The sequence below is a fragment of the Gallinula chloropus genome (genome assembly GCF_964237585.1).
Source record: "Gallinula chloropus genome assembly, chromosome: 9".
Taxonomy (NCBI): domain Eukaryota; kingdom Metazoa; phylum Chordata; class Aves; order Gruiformes; family Rallidae; genus Gallinula; species Gallinula chloropus.
In genome coordinates this window covers 17,010,364-17,029,194 of record NC_140094.1, presented here as the reverse complement: position 1 = coordinate 17,029,194, position 18,831 = coordinate 17,010,364, and the positions used below count along the sequence as shown (strand labels likewise).

The window sequence follows — 18,831 nt, the reverse complement described above, 5'->3', positions numbered from 1 at the left end:
GCTGGGTGTTACCACCTGGTCTGGGGGCTCTGAGCCCTCCAGGTGTTTTTCCCCAGGGAAAAAGAGCCCATGGAAGATGCCAAAATCCCCATGGCCAGAGGCTTTCCTGTGCCCATGGGGAGTCGCTGCTTTAGAACTGGGGCTGGCTGAGCTGAGGGGCACGTTCGCAGGGACTGATCCAGGGGGCTGGACACTGGGCAGGATGGGACCATCCTTCCTTCCGAACCAAACCCTACGTTCTGATCCCAAAACCAGGCATCCCAGCACTGGGTGGGGGATGCCTCCTCTTCTTCCCTATGCCAAGACAGCCGTTCTCCCCAACCAAACACCTCCTCTCACCCTCCCCATCTCCTCTCTGCCCGCAGGGCCGCAGGGGCTTGGGGTCCATTTTCGTCTGGGCGTCGGGGAACGGCGGCAGAGAGGGCGATTACTGCTCCTGTGATGGCTACACCAACAGCATCTACACCATCTCCATCAGCAGCACCACTGAGAATGGCTACAAGCCCTGGTACCTGGAGGAGTGTGCCTCCACCCTCGCCACCACCTACAGCAGCGGGGCCTTTTATGAGCGGAAAATAGTGAGTTTTACCCTGGTTTTGAGTGGGGAGGCATCCCCTGGGTGTGTTTTGTGTGGCTGGGCTGGATGATGGCCTGGTTAGAAGAGCTGGGCTTTGTGGTGGGTTTTTCTCGTGCTTTATTTATGGTGGGGCCAAAATTGCTCTGAGGAGCTCAGGGATGTGGTGTTTTCCCTGGGAAATGGGTGAAAGGGCTGGAAGTTTGCAAAAATACCCGTGCAAATATTTACCTGTGCCCCAAAGTGCTTGCTCACTGTCCCTTGCTTTGAAAAAAAAAAAAGGGGGGGGGGATTTTTGAGGGTTTTCAGGCTGAGAGAGAAAAAAGTGGGAGGATGGAGGCGTTTGGTTAAGGATGTGGCAACCCCAAACAGGGAGCAGGGACTTTTTGGAGCCCGGGAGTTGCCTGGAAGCATGCAGACATGTGGATCAGCCTGGTTTTCCCCACCACACAGGCTGTATTCACCCTCTGTGATCTCATCACAGCAAGGCCTTTCCTTACCAGTGTCCCCATGCATCATCTGAACGTCGGGCAGTAAAACGTCCCCCACTGGCACGGTGCCTTACTGGAGCTGGGAGGGAGTTTTCCACCCAAATTTGGTTTTTGATTAAAAAAATGTTGGTGTTTGGGGTTTTTTTACAAGTCAATCTTATTATTTATTTTTTAATTCAAGAGTGATTTTTTTCGGAGCCTAAGAGATTCATTCCCAGAAGCCAAGTGCCTCACTGGGGTCAGCACCAGTCCAGGGCTACTGGAGCATCACTGGACATAAAATCAGCTTCCAGGGACATCTCGAGGAGAAACTGGGTGACACCACCTCCCTTCTGCCAAATTCACTAGATCAGCTCCAAACCCAGGAGCATCCTTTTGCTCACATCCTCTCTCCAAGCTTTTGGTACCCAAGCATCGTGCTCTGCCCTGAAATAAAAAAGCTGGAAATGGCAGGGTTTGGGGTGTTTTTCCTTTTTTTTTTTCCCATGCAAGTGGAAAATTCTGCCCAATGCCGGGAGCTGGAGCTTTTCAGTGAAACTTCTCATATGGCACAACTCAACATGCACCCATGGGTGTGTCCCCATGCCCACCCTGCCCTGCTCGCACCACTCCATCCAAGGCTTTTCCTCCAGCTGACCCAGAGCAAAACTGAACATTTTTGCCCTCTTAAATAGTTTTTGCACCTCTGAGCAAAGGAAAACGTAAGCAGGGTGTTTTCTCATATGCCATATGTCTCTGCAGCCCATTTTGGGGGGTTCAGAGCACTGTGATAGCATGAGAACATGAGAGCTGTGGTGGATTTGGGGACCCACAGGCTCAGCTCCTCTCTGGCAGCATCCCAAGCAAATCTGGGCAGGCTCAATGAGGTAACACCCATGCCAGGAGCATCTGCAGGGATGCAGCTCCTCTCTCTGCAGGTCACCACGGATCTCCGGCACCGCTGCACAGACGGCCACACCGGCACCTCCGTGTCCGCTCCCATGGTCGCTGGCATCATCGCCTTGGCTTTGGAGGCAAAGTAAGTGTAACCTCAGCACTGGTGTGCAGGGGGATGCTTCCACATTTAGTAACCTGTGAGAAAAAACATGGGAGGGGAGAAAAGATGGATTTGGGTTGTTTTTTTTAACTCTGGAACAATTCAAAATGGGGCAAAGTTATTCTAAATTGTTCCTTTTCTTTTTTTGGCAAGGTTTGATGCAGTGTTGTTGTTTTGCATCTAATCTTCCTGCAGGTGTTTTATTGAGCTAATTCTTCACTTGTTTGCCATCTGTTGAAGTTGGGGTTTGGTGAGATAAGTCAGGCTTTTCATTCGGTGCACTGAAACCACTGACAGCTGGTTCCAACAGGAGCTTTAGAAATACTTCCTGGGAAAAAAAGTGTCAGAAAACATCATGGGAAATGGAAAATGTCTGTAGAAAGTGATGGGTTTCAGTGAGTGTTTAATTTCTGGGGGGAAAGGACTATTTTTGCATAATGTCAAAAACCCACATGGTGTGACCGACAGCAACACACTTGAAATGAGCTGCTCTTTGCCTCTTATCCCAGCCCCATCCCAGTCCCCCAGCCCGGGAAGAACCCCTTAGGGGACCAGGCTCACCCCTTGGGCATCCCCCTGTTGCTCCATGGAGCATCTTCTCACGAGCTTCTCACTGTAGTGATTATTATTATTCTTTTTATGGGGTGGAAATCAAACTAAGGCTGTGAATAAGCTGCAGGGCAGCACCATGCTCCCATTTGGGGATGGCAATCACAGCGTGTTGGCTCCACTCCCCCTCATCTGGTTTAATCCCAGCGCCCAGCTCGGGTGAGTGTGTTTCCGGAGATGCCTTTTTTTTCATTACAAATATATTAAGGGCTTTAGAGGTAATTTTTTGGGAATTGTTTAGCTGAGGCATAAACCCACAACATTAAGTACCCCAGAGCTTGGTGCTCAGGCACTCTGGTATGATGAGGAGGAATAAAATGAATTTCTTTGCTTAAATGTTGCTTGAGAACAATATAAATCCCAGCTCGAGGTGCTGAAGAGCTGACTGTAAGAAAAACATGTGAAATTCTTTGGCAATATCTCTGGTCTTTGTTTTTTTGGTGGGGTTGGGGGCTCAAAAGCAGACAGCACTCGGCGTCCTGAACCAGAAACTTCATGCAAACCCAGCCTGGGGGGGTTTGGAAACACTTTGAGTTTCATTTTTCTGTTAAATGAGCATCCTGTGGGGTTTATTTCCCAGCAATTTTTGCTGTTATTCCCAAAAAGGGAAGGTTTGCTCAGCACTGGGCCTCAGCAAGTGGCTGAGTAGGGTACCCTGCCTCAGGATGTGCCTCATTCCCCATCTCCTACAAGAAAATGGGATAAAAACTTCTGGATTTACTCCAGTTATACCCTGGAGTGGGAAAACTAAATACTTTGGGCCAGGAGTAAATCCTGCCACGTTGTGGGCACCCCACTCTGCTGGGACACCCTAAGTGCTGGCCAACCTCCAGGCAGGGTGATAGCCTTGAAATCATTGACACATCCTCTTTTGGAGCAAGAAAGAGGGTTTTTTAGTGGGGTTTTAAAATCTCTTTTAATCCAGTGGGGGGTCCCTGCTGCTGTTGGGAAGACTGGGAGCAGCAGAGCCATCCCATGAGCCCCGTGTTGTTGCAGCCCCCTGCTCACCTGGAGGGATGTCCAGCATCTGCTGGTCAAAACTTCACGGCCAGTACACCTGCGAGCAGCTGACTGGAAGACCAATGGCGCAGGGCATAAAGGTGAGAGGCTGTGAGGGTGGAGGTGGTGTGGTGAAAATGGCCACCCAAGGGGAAATGAAGGTCCCCAGAGTGTCGCTTATGGGTGCGTTCACCCTGGAAGGCTGCTCCTTACTGGGGTCCTACCATCAGGGTGTTGAGCAGAGGGAGGAGAGGGCAGTAGTTAGTGGGGTAAGATGCTTGGAAGGCTTGCATGGTGGTGGCTTGGAAGGCTTGCGTGGTGGAGGCTCCCCTGACTTGCAGTGTAGCCTGCTCCTGGTGATGGGTTTTCCATGGTGCCAGTGGACATTTGGGGTGTAACATGGGCAGGGTGATGAGCTCCATGTGTTGGAGCACCTCATACACCATGGGTCAACTCCACGCCTTCCCCAATGGTTGGAGGATGCTCTACCAAGCACTGAGGAGGAGCTCCCCCTGCTTACAAGGCAGCAGGTTTCTCTGAGTCTTCTCTCTTTCCAGTTAGCCATCTATATGGCTTTGGTCTGGTGGATGCAGACGCTATTGTGGTGGAAGCAAAGAAGTGGAAGGCGGTCCCTCCCCAGCACGTCTGCGTGGGAAGCCTGGACAGGCTGCCCAAGTGAGTGTTGTGGGGTGTATGGGGGCTCTCCCACGACTGGTAGCTGCTTGGAAGGAGCTATGGTGGAGCCAGCTCCAGTGGTGCAAAGGCTCAGCCACTGTTCTGGCATTTGGAAATCAAAATTAGGAGGTGAGGTGGCTGGGACAGGTTCCTGTGCAGGTGAGGTGATGTTCATGGATTTTATGGTCAGAGCGACCTGTACTGTCCACCCCAAGGTCTGTTTATTGACCCAGAAGTGCTCACGTGGGGTCTGTACCTCTGGCTCGGCCAGGAGCAGGTCCCGTGAGTGCTCTCTGGGACCAGCTTTTAAGGTGGGTGGTTTATTTTTGCCCTTTCTGTGCTCTTGCTTCCCAGATGGGTCATCAGCAGGGGAGTTCTGAGGGCTTGTGGTACCATTTGCCATTTTGGAAATGGCTTAGGGAGACCAAAACCAACTTCCCTGATGGGTCCTGCGTGAGCAGTGATGTGTTGGGCTCTCCTCCCTCTTCCACCAAACACCTCATCTTGATGGAAGACACCAAAACCCAGTGCTTTATTGCAAGGGTTCCCAAGTTTCTGGTGTTTGAGGGCCTCCTGGAATTTTGCTTTAGGTTCAAACCAGCTTAGCTTGTCCTTGGTAGGTCCATCCCTGCTAGGCTAAAGGGTGGGATCAGGGGTCTGACCAAATGGACCCTCCTGCTTTAGCACTGCCCTGCTGTAGAGAGAGCGTTGTTCATCAGGAAAGCAGTTCCTTTGGAAAACCTCACGTATGCAAAGCAGGGATTAATTTGGAGCCGAGTGTGTTCATGAAACTATTTATCTGATACAGACACTAATTACAACCCGAAGAGGAATGCTGTGCTGATAATTATAATAAAGCAGCGCCCTTGCAGCCCATGAGGCATAGATCTTAGAAGCAGTTCAACCCCATCTCGTTGCCATCGAGCAATTCAGCAAATTCCCGTGCTAAGGACGTGGTATTGCAGTGGAGGGGGGAGATAATTTCAGCCACGAAGCAGCAGGAGACCAGGTTGGAATATAACCAGGCTTCCATGCTGCTGGGAGCCAGGCAGAGCTGCTCTCCCCACTGTGATGCTCTGCCCATCCCTGGCAGGTACATCCGAGCGGACCACGTGCTGCGTGCCAGCACCCTCAGCAGCGCCTGCGCCGAGCACCGCGACCAGCACGTGCTTTACCTGGAGCACGTCGTGGTGCGGCTCAGCATCTCGCACCCGCGCCGGGGAGACCTCCAGATCAGCCTTATCTCTCCATCAGGGACCAGGTCGCAGCTCCTTGCCCGGAGGTAAGAGTGGCTGGAGCCAGCATGTGGCTGGGCTGGGCAGCATCCTCATTTAGGGGGTTGCTATAAGGTTGTTTTGGGGAAGGGGGGTGCGGGGCATGCTCAGGTCTCAGCTGCAGGAGGGCTCTGTGCAAGGGTGGGTGCGTGCAAGGATCCCTGGAATCCTTAATTACCCTTCTTAATTAAATAAGCCATTCAAAGTCCTGCTTCTTGATGCGTGTGCTCCTGTTGCAGGGTGTTCGACCACTCCAACGAGGGGTTTAAGGGCTGGGAGTTCATGACTGTCCACTGCTGGGGGGAGCGGGCGGCGGGGGAGTGGACCCTGGAGATCCACGACACGCCATCCCAAGTGCGCAACCCTGCGGCGCAAGGTAAGGGTTCCCCAGCACCCATGGCCCCCCCAACCAGCTCCTGCCAGTCCCTCTCACCCCCAAAGCTCTTTGCAGGCTGCTTCGCTTGGCTGCAACTCTTGCTGTATGTCTCATGGCCTTTGACAAAGCTGTATCACCCAAATTTTTTCAAAAATGGGACTAAAACCTCAGCCCTGAGCGCAGGAGGCTGTCTGTCTGTCTGTCTGAGCTGGGAGCGGGTTTTCTCCCAAACACGCTCCAGCCGAGAGCCAGGTTTCCAAAATTAAACCATAATGAGTCAAAATGAGGAAACCCGAGAGCTGTAATTGCTGTTTGTTTGTTTTGCTTCGTTGCTGCTGGGACATCTGGCATGTGGGCTGGTTGTGCAACGACACAAGGGGATGATGCCCCCTCGGGCTCTGGACAGACGGACATCCTCCCCAGGGCTGCCACTGCACTGGTGGGAGGGGGTGCTTGGGCTCCCTGTGTGTCCCCAACCCTGCTGTGTATGTGTCCCCAGGTCCCAAGCTTGGCTGCTGGCTCCCTGCATCCCTTCCTGGTAAAGGAGCCAGGCTGGCTGGACCCATCCCCACCGGGAAGGGGCAGCTGGCTGGTGGCAGCGGGGCATGGAGCATCCTGCCTGGGGCTGGCGTGCGTCGCGGGGGTGGTAACATCCACGAGCTCATTGATAGGAAGCCAGGAGTGTATTAAAAACCTCTCCCACGCAACTCTCTGGCAGGAGGCACACGTGGGGGGTTCATAGCACAGAAAGGGGGTTCTGGTTGCTGCCTTCACCCGAAATCTTTTGAACTCGGGCAGCAGCAGCGAAGCACCCACAGAGCTGCTTCTCCCCCCTGTATTTACAGTTTGAGGCGGGTGTTTCCGAGCCCCTCGTGGGCATCAGGGCTGGGCTTTAACCAGCTTTGCAAAATGAAATGAAAACGAGCGTGTTTAATTACCCCCTCGCCCCAAAGGGTCTGCACTGGGTCTGAAGCAGAGAGGGCAAAGTGGGAGGAAAAAGAGGGACAATGCTTCCAGCCCGCAGCAGAAATGGGTATTACATGTTAATTCAAGACCATTAAATTAAACCAATTAAATTGGTTACTTTAATACTAATCAAGTCCCGTCATCAGCATCCTCAGCATCTGCCCCACGCAGCCTGGGCTGTCCTTGCTTGGGACCTGTTTGATATTTAAAGCAAATTGCCTTCCTTCAGCAGAGGTACGTGGCTGAGCTCTTGCACAGCGGAGGTCACCCAAGCTCACCCCTTCACAGGCTCCACACCGGCGCCGCTCGCTTGAGCGGGTGCATCCTCTCAGCCCCTTTTTTGGAGAGCCAAGGGATTTGGGTATTGGAAATTTTAAACCTTTTCCTGGAAACGCAGGGATTAGTAGTTAAAGCCGAGCGTGCCGCGGGCATGAAGTGACTCGTGCTGACAGGGGATTGAAAGAAAAACACCACTGGAAAGAAGCAGCAGCAGCATGTTTTTGGATGCCCTCATGGGTTGGGGAGGACCCTGTTGTGGGTGTAAAGCCATGGAGGGTGTCCCCCCTCCCCAGGTGCAGCACAGGCGCTGGTGACCCCTGTGATGCTTTGGGGTACACAGAGCTCAGGCCTCTGACATGTCAGATGGGGTGGTAGCTGGAACAACAGCAGTGAGAAATAATCCTGTGTGTGCTGGGCAGCTTTTATCAGACAGAAATAATCCTCTATTATGGAGCTTTTAAAGTTAATGGTTCTCTCTGCACATTGGGCATGAAGGGTAGGGTGATGCTGCTGTGGCTCATCAGATGAGCTGTAGATAAAAATCCCTTGTAGGTCTCTGAAACAGCTGTATTTGTGCAGGGTGAGAGCTCAGGGGCTCCCAAACATCTCTGGGTGTTCATTGTTCGCTGCTTCTGCATTGCTGTGCTGGTGGGAAGCCCTGATGGTCTGGTCCACCCTCCCCCTGCTTCCCTCAAAGCCCGGTCCCTCAAGGTGGGGGTGGGATGGGTGACATTGTGCCTGCCCCACAGGGAAGCTGAAGGAGTGGAGCCTCCTCTTCTATGGGACGGCAGAGCACCCCTACGCTACGCTGGGCAGCTCCCAGTCCCGGGGGAGGATGCTGGAGGTGTCAGCATCAGAGATGGAGCCGTCGAGAGCTGCTTTCCTGCAAAGCCAGGTGGAGGTGGCAGAGGAGGAGGAAGAGTACGCGGGTAGGCATCGGCTGAGCCCCTGTGTTGTGTCCCTCACCCCACAAAGTGCCTGGAAAAGTGTGAACCCAGATAAACTGGAGGAGTCGGGAGGCCTGATCCTGCCCAGGCCCAAGCTGGGCTGGGAGGAGTGGTGCCTGCGGCTGGCATGGGGCAGCAGGACAGTGAAATTAGAAGGTAGCAGAACTCCCCGTCCCAGCACTCCCACCACAAATTGGTGGTGCAGCTGTCTGAGGAGTAAAAAAAGCTCCTCTGCCCACCTTCCCCCCTCTTCTGGTGCGGGCACAGGCAGACGTCCCTGCCTGTCCCCAAGGACTCTCCAGCCCCTCTCTCAAAGCTGCTCCTCACTGGAGAATGGCTGGGTGGGATTCATGCTAGGGAGGATGAACTGAGGGAGAGGTGAGCACCTGGAGCCATGCAGCTCCATGGGATATGTAGGGTGAGATATGCAAGATCTAGATGATAGATGAAGGTGGAGGGTCGTCAGCCTCTTCCCTGTGTCCATCGGTTCAGGGAGGATGTGCTGGGAGCATCCTGGCAGGGGGATCTGGGGGATGGATGCTCAGCCTCTCCCCATGTTGAGCCAGTCTCTCCTCTCCCAGGTCCGTGCCACCCTGAATGCGGTGACCAGGGTTGCGACGGCCCCAACGCTGACCAGTGCTTGAACTGCATCCACTACAGCCTGGGCAGCATGAAAACTGGCAGGTGAGGGGTGGTGGGGTGTCCCTGTGGGGTCCTCGAGCGGTGGCAGTGCCTTTCCCCAGGGCTTGGGCCACAGCATGGGTGATGAATGCGCAGAGAAAGAAGTGCATGAGAGAGAAAACGGAGGGAGGAGGAGGCATAGGGATCCCTGCCCTGGACTGGGGTACTGTGAGGTGGCAGGGACGCAAGCCCTGGAGGACCTTGTACCATGTAATCATGCTGGAGAGGAAGTGTTGGCTTCCCTGGCCAGGGTCACCCACCGCCAAGGTCCAGCTAGCTGAGGTGCCAGGTCACTCCTGGCATTATGGGGGTCTCCTCCTCACTCTCCTGGGTGGCCACAGGGAGAGTTTACCCAGGGGGTGCTGGCCATGAGGCTCCCTGGCTCTTTATTACAGAGCCACAATGTTCCAGACACCCTAAATTTTAAGAAGAAAGAAATAAAAGACACCCCCCCCCCCAAATCACCACCAAGCCTGGGAGACACCCTGAACACTCTGTTCCTTCCCTAGGATGTGCGTGAGCTCGTGCCCCGCGGGATTCTTTGGTGACATAGGTGCCCGAAGGTGCCGCCGGTGCTACAAGGGCTGCGAACGCTGCGTGGGGAGGGGACCCACCCAGTGCACAGCGTGCAAGAGGAACCTCTACCATCACCAGGAGATGAACACCTGCGTGGTGCTGTGCCCGCCCGGGTTTTACGCCGAGGAACGTAAGGATGTTTATCACTTACAAGCTGTAGTGTTGAGGATACACAGGGGTTGCTCCTATACTAAGTGCTCTGCGTGGAGGAAATACCCTGAGTTTTGAGTATTGGCTTTGAGTTTTCCCCCTTTGCACAGCGAAAGGAGGAGAAAATTCTCCTGCTGTTTAGAGGGTGTTGCGAAGCAGAGGCGCTCAACTCAGCCCTTAATTAGAAGACTGTAATTAATGATCCTAGCTGCCTGCATAGAGTATTTCTTCTTAGCAAGCAATGACAGATAAGGTCACCTGCAATAGCAGGGACCCATCGTGGATGGCAGCGGGGGGGGGAGGCTGTGCCTCTCCGCGCCGGGGAGCTGGCACTGGGGTGCAGCGGGGCTTTGCAGCTCCCGACTGCTGCTTGCAAATCACTGTCTGGATTTTATTCTCCTGCCTCACTTTGTTGGTTTTTTTTGAAAGGTCAGAAACGCTGCCTGAAATGTCATCAAAGCTGTAAAAAATGTGTCGGTGAAGCAGACAAATGTACTGCATGCAAAGATGGATTCAGGTAAAAAAAAACAGCATGGGAAGGATTTATTCCTACAGCTTTGGTACCTGGGGTTAGGGAAACCGATGGGAATTAAGAGAGTGAATCAGTTAAAAGACCCAAGGTGCTACTTCAGGGATGCTACAGCCATGGCATGGAGCTGGGAATTTAAAGGAGGCACTCCGTGTCCCTTCCTTAGCTGAAAAGCATGGTTTAAATGGAATTCCCTTTTCTCCAGCGCTTTGCCAGGGTGGTGTGGAAGGGCTGTGCTGCAGGCTCAGAAGTTCTGGTCCAAATTTGGGCACCTGTGACTAGAGCAGCTCCTGGTGTCACAGCATGTCAAACTGAGGGGAGGGGGCATGGAGAAATGTTTACACTGCAGGTTGCAGATCATGTGTTTGCTCCAGAGTCTCGGGTGGCTCTGTCAGAGCTGTCCTGGCCAAACAGAGCTCATGGTTTTGCTCACCTGGCTGTATTGGGCTCAGGTGCTCCAGGCAAGATGAAGATGCTCCCTGTGAGTGCAGAAACCCTTCTCTCAGCTTCACCCGTGCAGGAAACATTTATCCAGTGTACCTGTGGAGTAGGGTTAGTATAGGACGGTGGTTTTCCAGTGATGGGGGTGCAGGCGGGGTGGCCCCAAGCCTTCCAGGAGCACTGTGTGCCCTTGCTGCCATCCCTGGCACTGGATGAGGAGCTGTTTTCCATCCCTGAGCTCCCATGGAAGTATGGTCCAGCAGCACTTTGCTTTGCTCAGAGGCTGTAAGTGGGCCAGAACCACGGTGCAGCAGCGATTCTCTCTCAGACAAGGAAATTGCTGCTGCCAAAAGATTATCTACTCCCTCGGAAAAGCCCAAGTGGAGGCACTTGTCAGACATAATCCACACGGTGCTTGCTTTTTATTGTCCAATATCCTTTTAAGTCAGGACTTCAAATCATCCCTGCCAGGGGGAAGCAGCACCAGCCCAGCCATGGCACCGAACCAATTCCCTTTTGTTCTGGGGAGCCCCACAGTGGAAAAGGTCTCTGGGAGAGCCTGGCTGGCTGCCCATGGGGAAAAAATAACTTAATTTCCTCCTGGATACTTAATAAAGGATCCTGGGGCTGTCCCTTGGGTCCAGGCAGGACTTTAATTTCTCCTGAAGCGTTGGCTTGCTTTCCGACACCTCCCAGGCTGAGGGTGCCATAGGGCACTGGGGGATGTGGAGATGGGGACAGGCAGCGTTGGGTCCCTACAGCTTTGGGTGCAACTGTCCTCTCTGCTTTTCTGGCAGCCTGGCAGGAGAGAGCTGCGTGCCAGAGTGCCAGCCTGCCATGTACCTCAGCCGGGAGCCCCGGCGCTGCGAGACCTGCTCCTCCAGCACCGGTACGTCTTTCGCCCCGCAGCATCACCACACAAAACCCCCAAGCCCTCATGCATCAAGAGCTGATGCCCATCGTACCCACCCCAGAGCGTGCCAGAGGGGAAGCAATCCCAGCTCTCCAGCATGTCCCATGAGGTCCTGGGAATGCCTTCCCACTGGAAAGGTTTTTAGGGAGTTTTTACATTTTTATTAGAGCCGTTCTTTATTTCCCGATCCATCTGAAGCCAAGGTGCTTCAGTTTAATAAGGTTGCAGGGGTTTTATGGCCTGTAAAACCCTCTTGGTGTGATAGAAGATGGCTTTGTGGAGAATAAAAATGTCAGGTAGCTAAGTTGTGTTATCCTGGCCACCCTGCAGTGCTGGTCTGGCCACTGCCAGCTGCCCCTTGCTGCCCAAAGTCCCTTGGTGTTCCCTTTAAATCCTGCCTTTTTCATTCCTTGAAAGCTCAGTTCTTTTCCTTTGTCAATTTTTGCATCTGCCCTCAAAATCATCATAGATCTGATGACAACGTGATCTCTAGACAGTTCACGTTCAGCAGTGTGGATCTCATCTATCATACCCGGGCAATTTCCTGAGACTAAATCCAAAATATTTATTGATCTTGTTGGCAAGCACGGAAGGGAACAGGCTCTTAATCCCTTAAGAAAATTGCTTCCCTTCTAATTCTTATTCCAGTCAGTGTAAATGTATTTTCACCACAATTATTTTTCAAGCCTTTTTTTCCATCTCCTTTTCCTGCATAACCATTTCTCAAGCCCAGTGCACATAAGGCCTCTAATAATACCACCTCCATCCCCAGGATCTGCTGCCCAGCCGCAAGGTGCTGGCGTCAGAGAGGGGCCCTCTGCTTTCCCAGTTCCTTCTTCCCTCCTCCAGCTCCTCCACAGCCCAATTTAGCGTCTTTTTTTTTCCACAGTTTACACTGCATAGGGTGGGAAAGCTCGACCAGTGCACGCTTGGGAGTGGTGGCTGATGTCCCAGAGGGGATTTTGATGTGCTGTCCCCCTGCTGAGCCCCGTGGACAGCTCTTGGCTCTATAGAAGGGCAGGATGCAGGGTCCTGGCTGGATTTTTCTTGGGGGGAGGGCTTGAGCCAAGCAGCTGTGTGGTACTCTGGCAGCACAACAAGCAGCTTGCTCGCTCCCGGGTGTGAGCAGGGCATCACCAAAGCGGTGCCATTCCAATCTGTGGCCACATGACATGGTGGTTGTCTCTGAAACCGCCCACGTTATCTGCCCTCTCCCCTGTCCCCGCAGGGCTGAGTGAGGAGGACTGTGCACCCTGTGCCTCTGAGGGCCCTGCACCCCACTGGCGCTGCGTCTCCGCCTGCAGGGAGGGCTTCTACCCTGCTGAAAGCCACGGGCTGCCCAACAAGGTCTGCAAGAGGTATGTTAGCTCCCCAGACCCAACTGAAGCAAAGCTGGGGACCCAGGGGGAACGCTAGCAGCCATGGCAAAAATAATGCTGAAAACAGCTTATAGCTGGAGCTGTTTAGTAGGGAAATTAAAAGAAGGATGAGGGAGCAGCTGTGGGGCTGGAGCCAACATGCCCCTGCCCTATAGATTTAAGAGCAGTGAAGCTGCACGCTCTCCCACCAGAGACAGCCAGCCAAGATGTCTTAGGGCTACGGCAGAAGGGGGCTCAGCCCCAGCTCCAGGCTCTTTGGAGGAGATGTGGGAGGAACAAGGGATGGTGATGTTTAGGCAAATATTCCAGCTTTCAATCAAACCTGCTCAGTTTGCCCTGAAGCCATGTTGGAGGGGTGTTTGCCTGCTCCTTGCTTGGCCCAGCACGGGGGCTGCTGCGGCGGGAGACTGGGAGATGCCGGGAGGCAGCAATTTGCTCCCACTCGCCCACACTCTCTGCGCTTTAAGTGGGGGGTGGGAGTGGATTTGGCCTCATTAAAGAGAACATGAAAGGGAAGGAGTAAAGGTGACTTGGGAACACACGGCGCAGTGCCTGTCTGCCCAGGGTTTCGCTCACCCACGCTGGCTATCCAGCAGGGAGGAACAGGGATCCAGCATCCCTTCCCAGGGATTTTGGGGACGGTCTCCGCAAGCCACCATCCCCAGGCGGGAGGCACAGCTGAGGGGCTCTTTTCCCTGAGCAAATGGGTGGGAGCAGCAGTTTCCCTTCACAGCCCTTTTTCTTACTGGGATTTCTGGGAAGAGAGGTACAGATCCCACTGAGCCTTCCCAACAGGCAAGCACTGCTGGGATCTCACGAGCCATCACTGGGCACCCAGCTGCATCACTGAGCTCATTTTCCACAGGGCTTCCATAACTTTTCCAGATTCAGAGTCACTGTTTACCACATCTTCCAGTTCAGTCTGGGTAGCAGACACGATTTCTGGCCCACGGCCTGTTTTGGATGGCCAAGGGTTGGGGTGTTGGTGCTGGTTCAGACCACGTCATGGTCTTTTTCCCCAGGTGTGATGACCACTGCTCAGCTTGTGAGGGCTCCAGTGGAAACTGCCTCAGGTGTAAGGAAGGTTTCAGCCTCCTTGGTGGTTCCTGTGTAACAAATGAAACCTGCACAAATGGTAAGTAGTTGTGGTGGATCCACTGGCACTGCCATGCTTCCCTGGTAGCAAAAATGAGGGGTTTGGGGCATTCCCTTCAGAGTAGAAAGCTGAAAGTGCTGCAGGTCCTGGGCTTGCTGGGGCATGGCTGCAGCGAGCTGGGCTCTGGCTGGCTATCTGCCTGTTGCTCAAATGCATCCAAGCGTTTGTATTTCATTCTAGTTTAGTCTTGGGGCTAATTATCCCACTTGCTGCAAAGCTGCTTTATTCTTTCATCAAAACCATGTGAAAGATGCCCTTAAAAAGTGTCCCCTTTGCAAGTCTCTCCTCCGCCACTGGAACGAATTGCACCGCCTGTTACGTGCCGTGTTTGTTTATTTAAAATGTTAATCTGCTCTCATTTTCTCTTGTTCCTTGCCTCTGCCTCCCAGCTGACAAGACTTTCTGTGAGATGGTGAAATCAAACAAGCTCTGTGAAAAGAAGCTGTTTGTGCAGTTCTGCTGTCAGACGTGTCTTATGGCCGGGTAAAGTTCAGCGCTTGCATCCATCCAGGACTTCCACCAACTGCCAGCCCAGTTTTGCCAAATGTTTAGGACAAAAGTTTATTTTTTCAGCTTTGGGAGAGTTTACATGGCGCTGTCAAGCGTTTGCTCGTAAGTTTGATAGCCTTAATATCACTGTTCAGCGCGTTTCTATAGCGATATGTTAAGCAGAGATTGGATCGTACCCTGAATGACCCCGAAAGGCAGCAGACAAGCGGTGATATTAATACTCTCAAACACTCCTCGTGAGCAGGGACCGATTGCATGATCCATGTACACACGCTCGGCTCTTCGCAGAGATCCTACTGATCTGCCCGCTCCGAGCAGCTGGCAGGAGCCCTCGGTGCAAAGGATGCAGGACTTCACGCCTCTGTGAAGAAAGAGCCCGTTGTGGCTCAGGTTTTGGTACCCTTTTCTGCTAGGTGAGGGCTGATATAAGCCTGCATTGCGAACGGCCGGCGCTGGGCTCTGTACATACGTAAAACGATGAATGAGGCGGCTCCCGGAGCGGTGCCCTACCGCCCGCTCTGGCCCTCCTGTTCGGATGTGGTCGGTAGCTGTTTCTCTCTGGCAATAACTGGAGATCTGAGGACCAAAGCGAGAGGTGATCCCCGTGGCTCTGCAGGCGTGTGTCAGCCCAGTGAGCCCCTCATATAAAACCCGTGTGCCTACGGGGAGTCTTACGGACTCAGGGTGGGGGTCTCGTCTACACGGACCAGCCTGTGGGGTCACAGCCTTACCATGAAATGTCCTTCCCTCCTGGAACCAAGTAAAGTTGCTGATGAATTCAGTTCTGGAATGAGCTAGATCTTTTCCCTCAATGAGATGGTGTCCCAGTTGATCTCTTCTGGCATTTTGGGTTACGGTCCTTCCCGTTTCACTGGGTATGCCCCTCTGGCTCCCCAAATCCTCCTGTTCACAGGAAGGATTTTTCTTTCTCGGGCGCCTGTTTCCAAAAGAGAGATTCCAGGGATCCAGCCAGGAAATTCATAATTCCACAAAACCCTTCCCCAAAACAAACCTTTTCACGCTCTCTCTTAATAGCAAGTCACGTGGTGTTTATATAATTGTGTTTAAAGTATCCTTGGCTATGTTGTTTTACAGATTTTTAAAAAATAACTTATACAATCCTGTTTTTTTTCTCTGTAGACTTTTTTTTTTTATATATGGGAGTGGGGAATCTCTTTGTGTCCTACGTCCTTCTCCTTTTCTCCCCTCTGACCCTGCAGAGCCATTCTTTGCACAAGATGTATGTAAACACTCTTTCCCTTTCTGGTTTTCATTGTTAATAGTTTTAATGAGTTAAACCTTTTGCCAATGAAATTCGTGGTCTGAGTTGTCACCAGTTCCTCTTGGAGCTGGGATAATCCCTGATTGGTTTCGGTTACGACGCCACACGCCCTGCCTGGGCTTGCCCGCTGGAGCTTCCCTCAGATGGGTGAAGAGAGGGCAGAGCCACCCCATCACTGGTCCTCACCTGCCTGGACCAAAACCCAGGGAAAGACGGAGCTTTGGTGAACTGACCTTTAAGTTAATAAACAATTGATCTCCCCTGACAAATGAATCTGTGCTTTTTCCAAATTCCTGCAGCTGCCATCCTGGCCAGAGGCAGGGCAGCGATGTACAGTGATTTTCTTGGAGACAGGACGAGGGGAATGGCCTCAAGTTGGAGCATGGGAAGTTCCACAACTGTGAGGGTGACAGAGCCCTGGGACAGGCTGCCCAAGGGGGCCAGGAGTCTCCTCTGGAGATATTCCAGACCTGTTTGGAGGCCAACCTGTGCGACCTGTCCTAGGGACCCTGCTTTGGCAGGGGGTTGGACTTAATCTCTGGAGGTCCCTTCCAACCCCTACAACTCTGTGACTCTCTGTACCGCACGTCCTTTGGCTGGCAAGGGAAGGAGTGGAGCCCCTGGTGTGTTGGGAAGCAGAGGGAGCTGTGGAGCCTTTTGTTTGTCATGTTGGTTTTGCACTGTTTAACTGTGGGCCAGGTGCCCGGGGAAGCATCTGGGTATCTGGAACTCTTAAGTGTGATGAAAAGAACAGAGCCTTCCCATGAGGGGAAAATGCCTCCTCAGAGCTCTGCTGCTGTGGGCTCCTGCATCTTGAAGGTCTTCAGCAATGATAAACATGAATGAATCAGAGGATTTATCATGCACAGTGAATCCTTCTCTTGCTGCAGGATTCCCCTTTCAGTCTCAGGCCAAACCAGAGGTCAGAACTGGGGTGAAATGCTCCTGGCTTCTCCCCCTTCGGTTGTAAAAATAACAGACTTTGATTTCTGTTGCTGTGTCACACAGGCAAAAACTGGGAGCTGTGAATCAGCAGCTCTGCATCAGCTCTGCCTTTCGGTTCTCTGGCTCATGGCAGCCTGCATCTAAATACTGCTCACTTCTAAATACTGCTCACTGGTATATTTAGATGTACTGAAATGCTAAAAAAAATTTTTAAATGTTTACCCTTACATCTTTGGCATAACCTAAAATACACACTGGGTGAGGCAATGCAATTGAAGATGACCAATGCTTGGCAGTCCCAGCTTTATCCCACTTTCTGCTGCCCTCCAGCTTGCCAGGGAAAGAGAAACAAATTCTACACATTGAGTTCATGCAACAACATCAGCTTCCAGCATTTCCCGAGGCACTAACTCCCTCAGAAATCATTCTTGGAAGGTAATGAAATTCAGATTATTTATCCAAGCTATTGCACTGCTTGCTTGGAGCTATTAAAGTCTCGCCGACACTGGTATGCTCACAGGATCAAAGTGGCTGTGTCTTCAAGATAAATACATATTTGGGCAATTTATTAAAGCCTGTTGCTCTATTGTCTCTTGGCATCAAAGGCAAATCTATAATAGCTGCTTTCTGGAAAGTCTTCTTAGTTCAGCCTGACTCCTCGTTTGCTGTTTGGCTGTGAGGTCGCATCCACGGCCATCTGCCGTTTCATAGTTGGCAGGTGGGGAATGTACATCTTAAAAGTCATTGCTTTGACTTTCCATTACAAAGAAAAGGCTTTTAAGAGCTTGTGTACAGCATGAGACCAAAAATCTGTCTGCTCTCAATTACGATTCTATTACGGCTGTAGAGCTGAGGCGTACAGCTGTAGGGTGCTAAGGGAGAAAGGTCTGCCTTCGCTTTGGCCTTGGCAGGGGCAGGATCTGCTCTCCAGGAGGCTGAAGGGGGGTCAGTCTCCTTTTAACAGCTGCCTGAAATGCCTGAAGACTGTTGCCTTACCACTGTGTGATTCCCAAGTCACGTCCTACACCACTGCTAATTCTTCATTGCTGCTTGTGACAGCTCGCTCTCTTTTCCTTGCTCTCTCCTAACTTCTTTTAAACAAATGCAGATGTTATAAAAACTTGCCTATGCGCTTTCAGATGCAGCTTTGGTGAGGGTGTTTTCAAAGTAGGGAGCACAGGAGCTGCCTGACCCCAGCTGACACATCCACAGGGATTGTCAGCCAGAACAGAGCCAGCTCTGACGCTGTAGTCCTGGGGAAGAAGCCAGGCATCGCTCTCAGGATGATGCTGCTAGATGCTCCCAAAAGAAAAGTATGAGCCATCTGTGTGCACTGCCAAACGTGGATGCAGCTTTTAACCTATTATCACATCCTCTGGGTTCATAGAAATGTCACGGCTCATGAAAAGAATCCTTTCCTCGATAGTGATGGATCGGAAACCATCCTGCCTCACCTCATTCAGGAAGTCTTGAGGGCTTGGAAGGTATTTCTCCAAGGCTGCAAAAGCAGTGGCTTGGTGACATTCAGCGAGATTTGGGACCTGGGGGTGAGTCAGCCACTTCTCTTCACCTGCCACCTTCACTTCACGTCACCCACACTGTGATTCTCCGAGCAGCATGTCAGCCTTGGACCTAGTGACCTGCTCTATAGAATCACAGAATCAGGTGGGTTGGAAGAGACCCTTGAGATCACCGAGTCCAATCACAGCCTAACCCTGCCTAGCCCACCTCTAGACCATGTCCTTAAGCACTTGATCTACATACCTTTTAAATCCCTCCAGGGATGGTGACTCCACCACCTCCCTGGGCAGCCTGTTCCAACACCTGACAACCCTTTAGGTTCAGAAATTCTTCCTGATATCTGAACTAAATCTCCCCTGGGGCAACTGTAAGCCATTCCCTCTTGTCCTGTCGGTTGTCACCCGAGAGAAGAGACCAACCCCGGCATCTCTGCAACCGCCTTGCAGCTAGTTGTAGAGTGATAAAGTCTCCCCTCAGCCTCCTTTTCTCAAGACTAAAAAGCCTCATGGGACTTGTGCTCCA

The 18,831-nt window shown here is 52.3% G+C and overlaps 1 protein-coding gene across 1 annotated transcript in view; it reads left to right on the top strand.

The window, feature by feature from the left end:
* Nucleotides 1-16,106, top strand: part of PCSK6 (proprotein convertase subtilisin/kexin type 6) — a gene marked incomplete at its 5' end in the record, with an annotated part of 35,688 nt that extends 19,582 nt beyond the window's left edge. The window contains 14 exons of the mRNA XM_084268040.1: nt 366-578; nt 1,983-2,083; nt 3,707-3,810; nt 4,267-4,384; nt 5,478-5,666; nt 5,898-6,034; nt 8,029-8,208; nt 8,808-8,910; nt 9,417-9,613; nt 10,063-10,150; nt 11,401-11,492; nt 12,745-12,874; nt 13,918-14,030; nt 14,441-16,106. Of these exons, the coding sequence (XP_084124166.1) occupies nt 366-578; nt 1,983-2,083; nt 3,707-3,810; nt 4,267-4,384; nt 5,478-5,666; nt 5,898-6,034; nt 8,029-8,208; nt 8,808-8,910; nt 9,417-9,613; nt 10,063-10,150; nt 11,401-11,492; nt 12,745-12,874; nt 13,918-14,030; nt 14,441-14,538 (1,863 nt within the window). The 3' untranslated portion in view covers nt 14,539-16,106. The remainder of the gene's footprint in view (nt 1-365; nt 579-1,982; nt 2,084-3,706; nt 3,811-4,266; nt 4,385-5,477; nt 5,667-5,897; nt 6,035-8,028; nt 8,209-8,807; nt 8,911-9,416; nt 9,614-10,062; nt 10,151-11,400; nt 11,493-12,744; nt 12,875-13,917; nt 14,031-14,440) is intronic.
* Nucleotides 16,107-18,831: the final 2,725 nt, after the last annotated feature.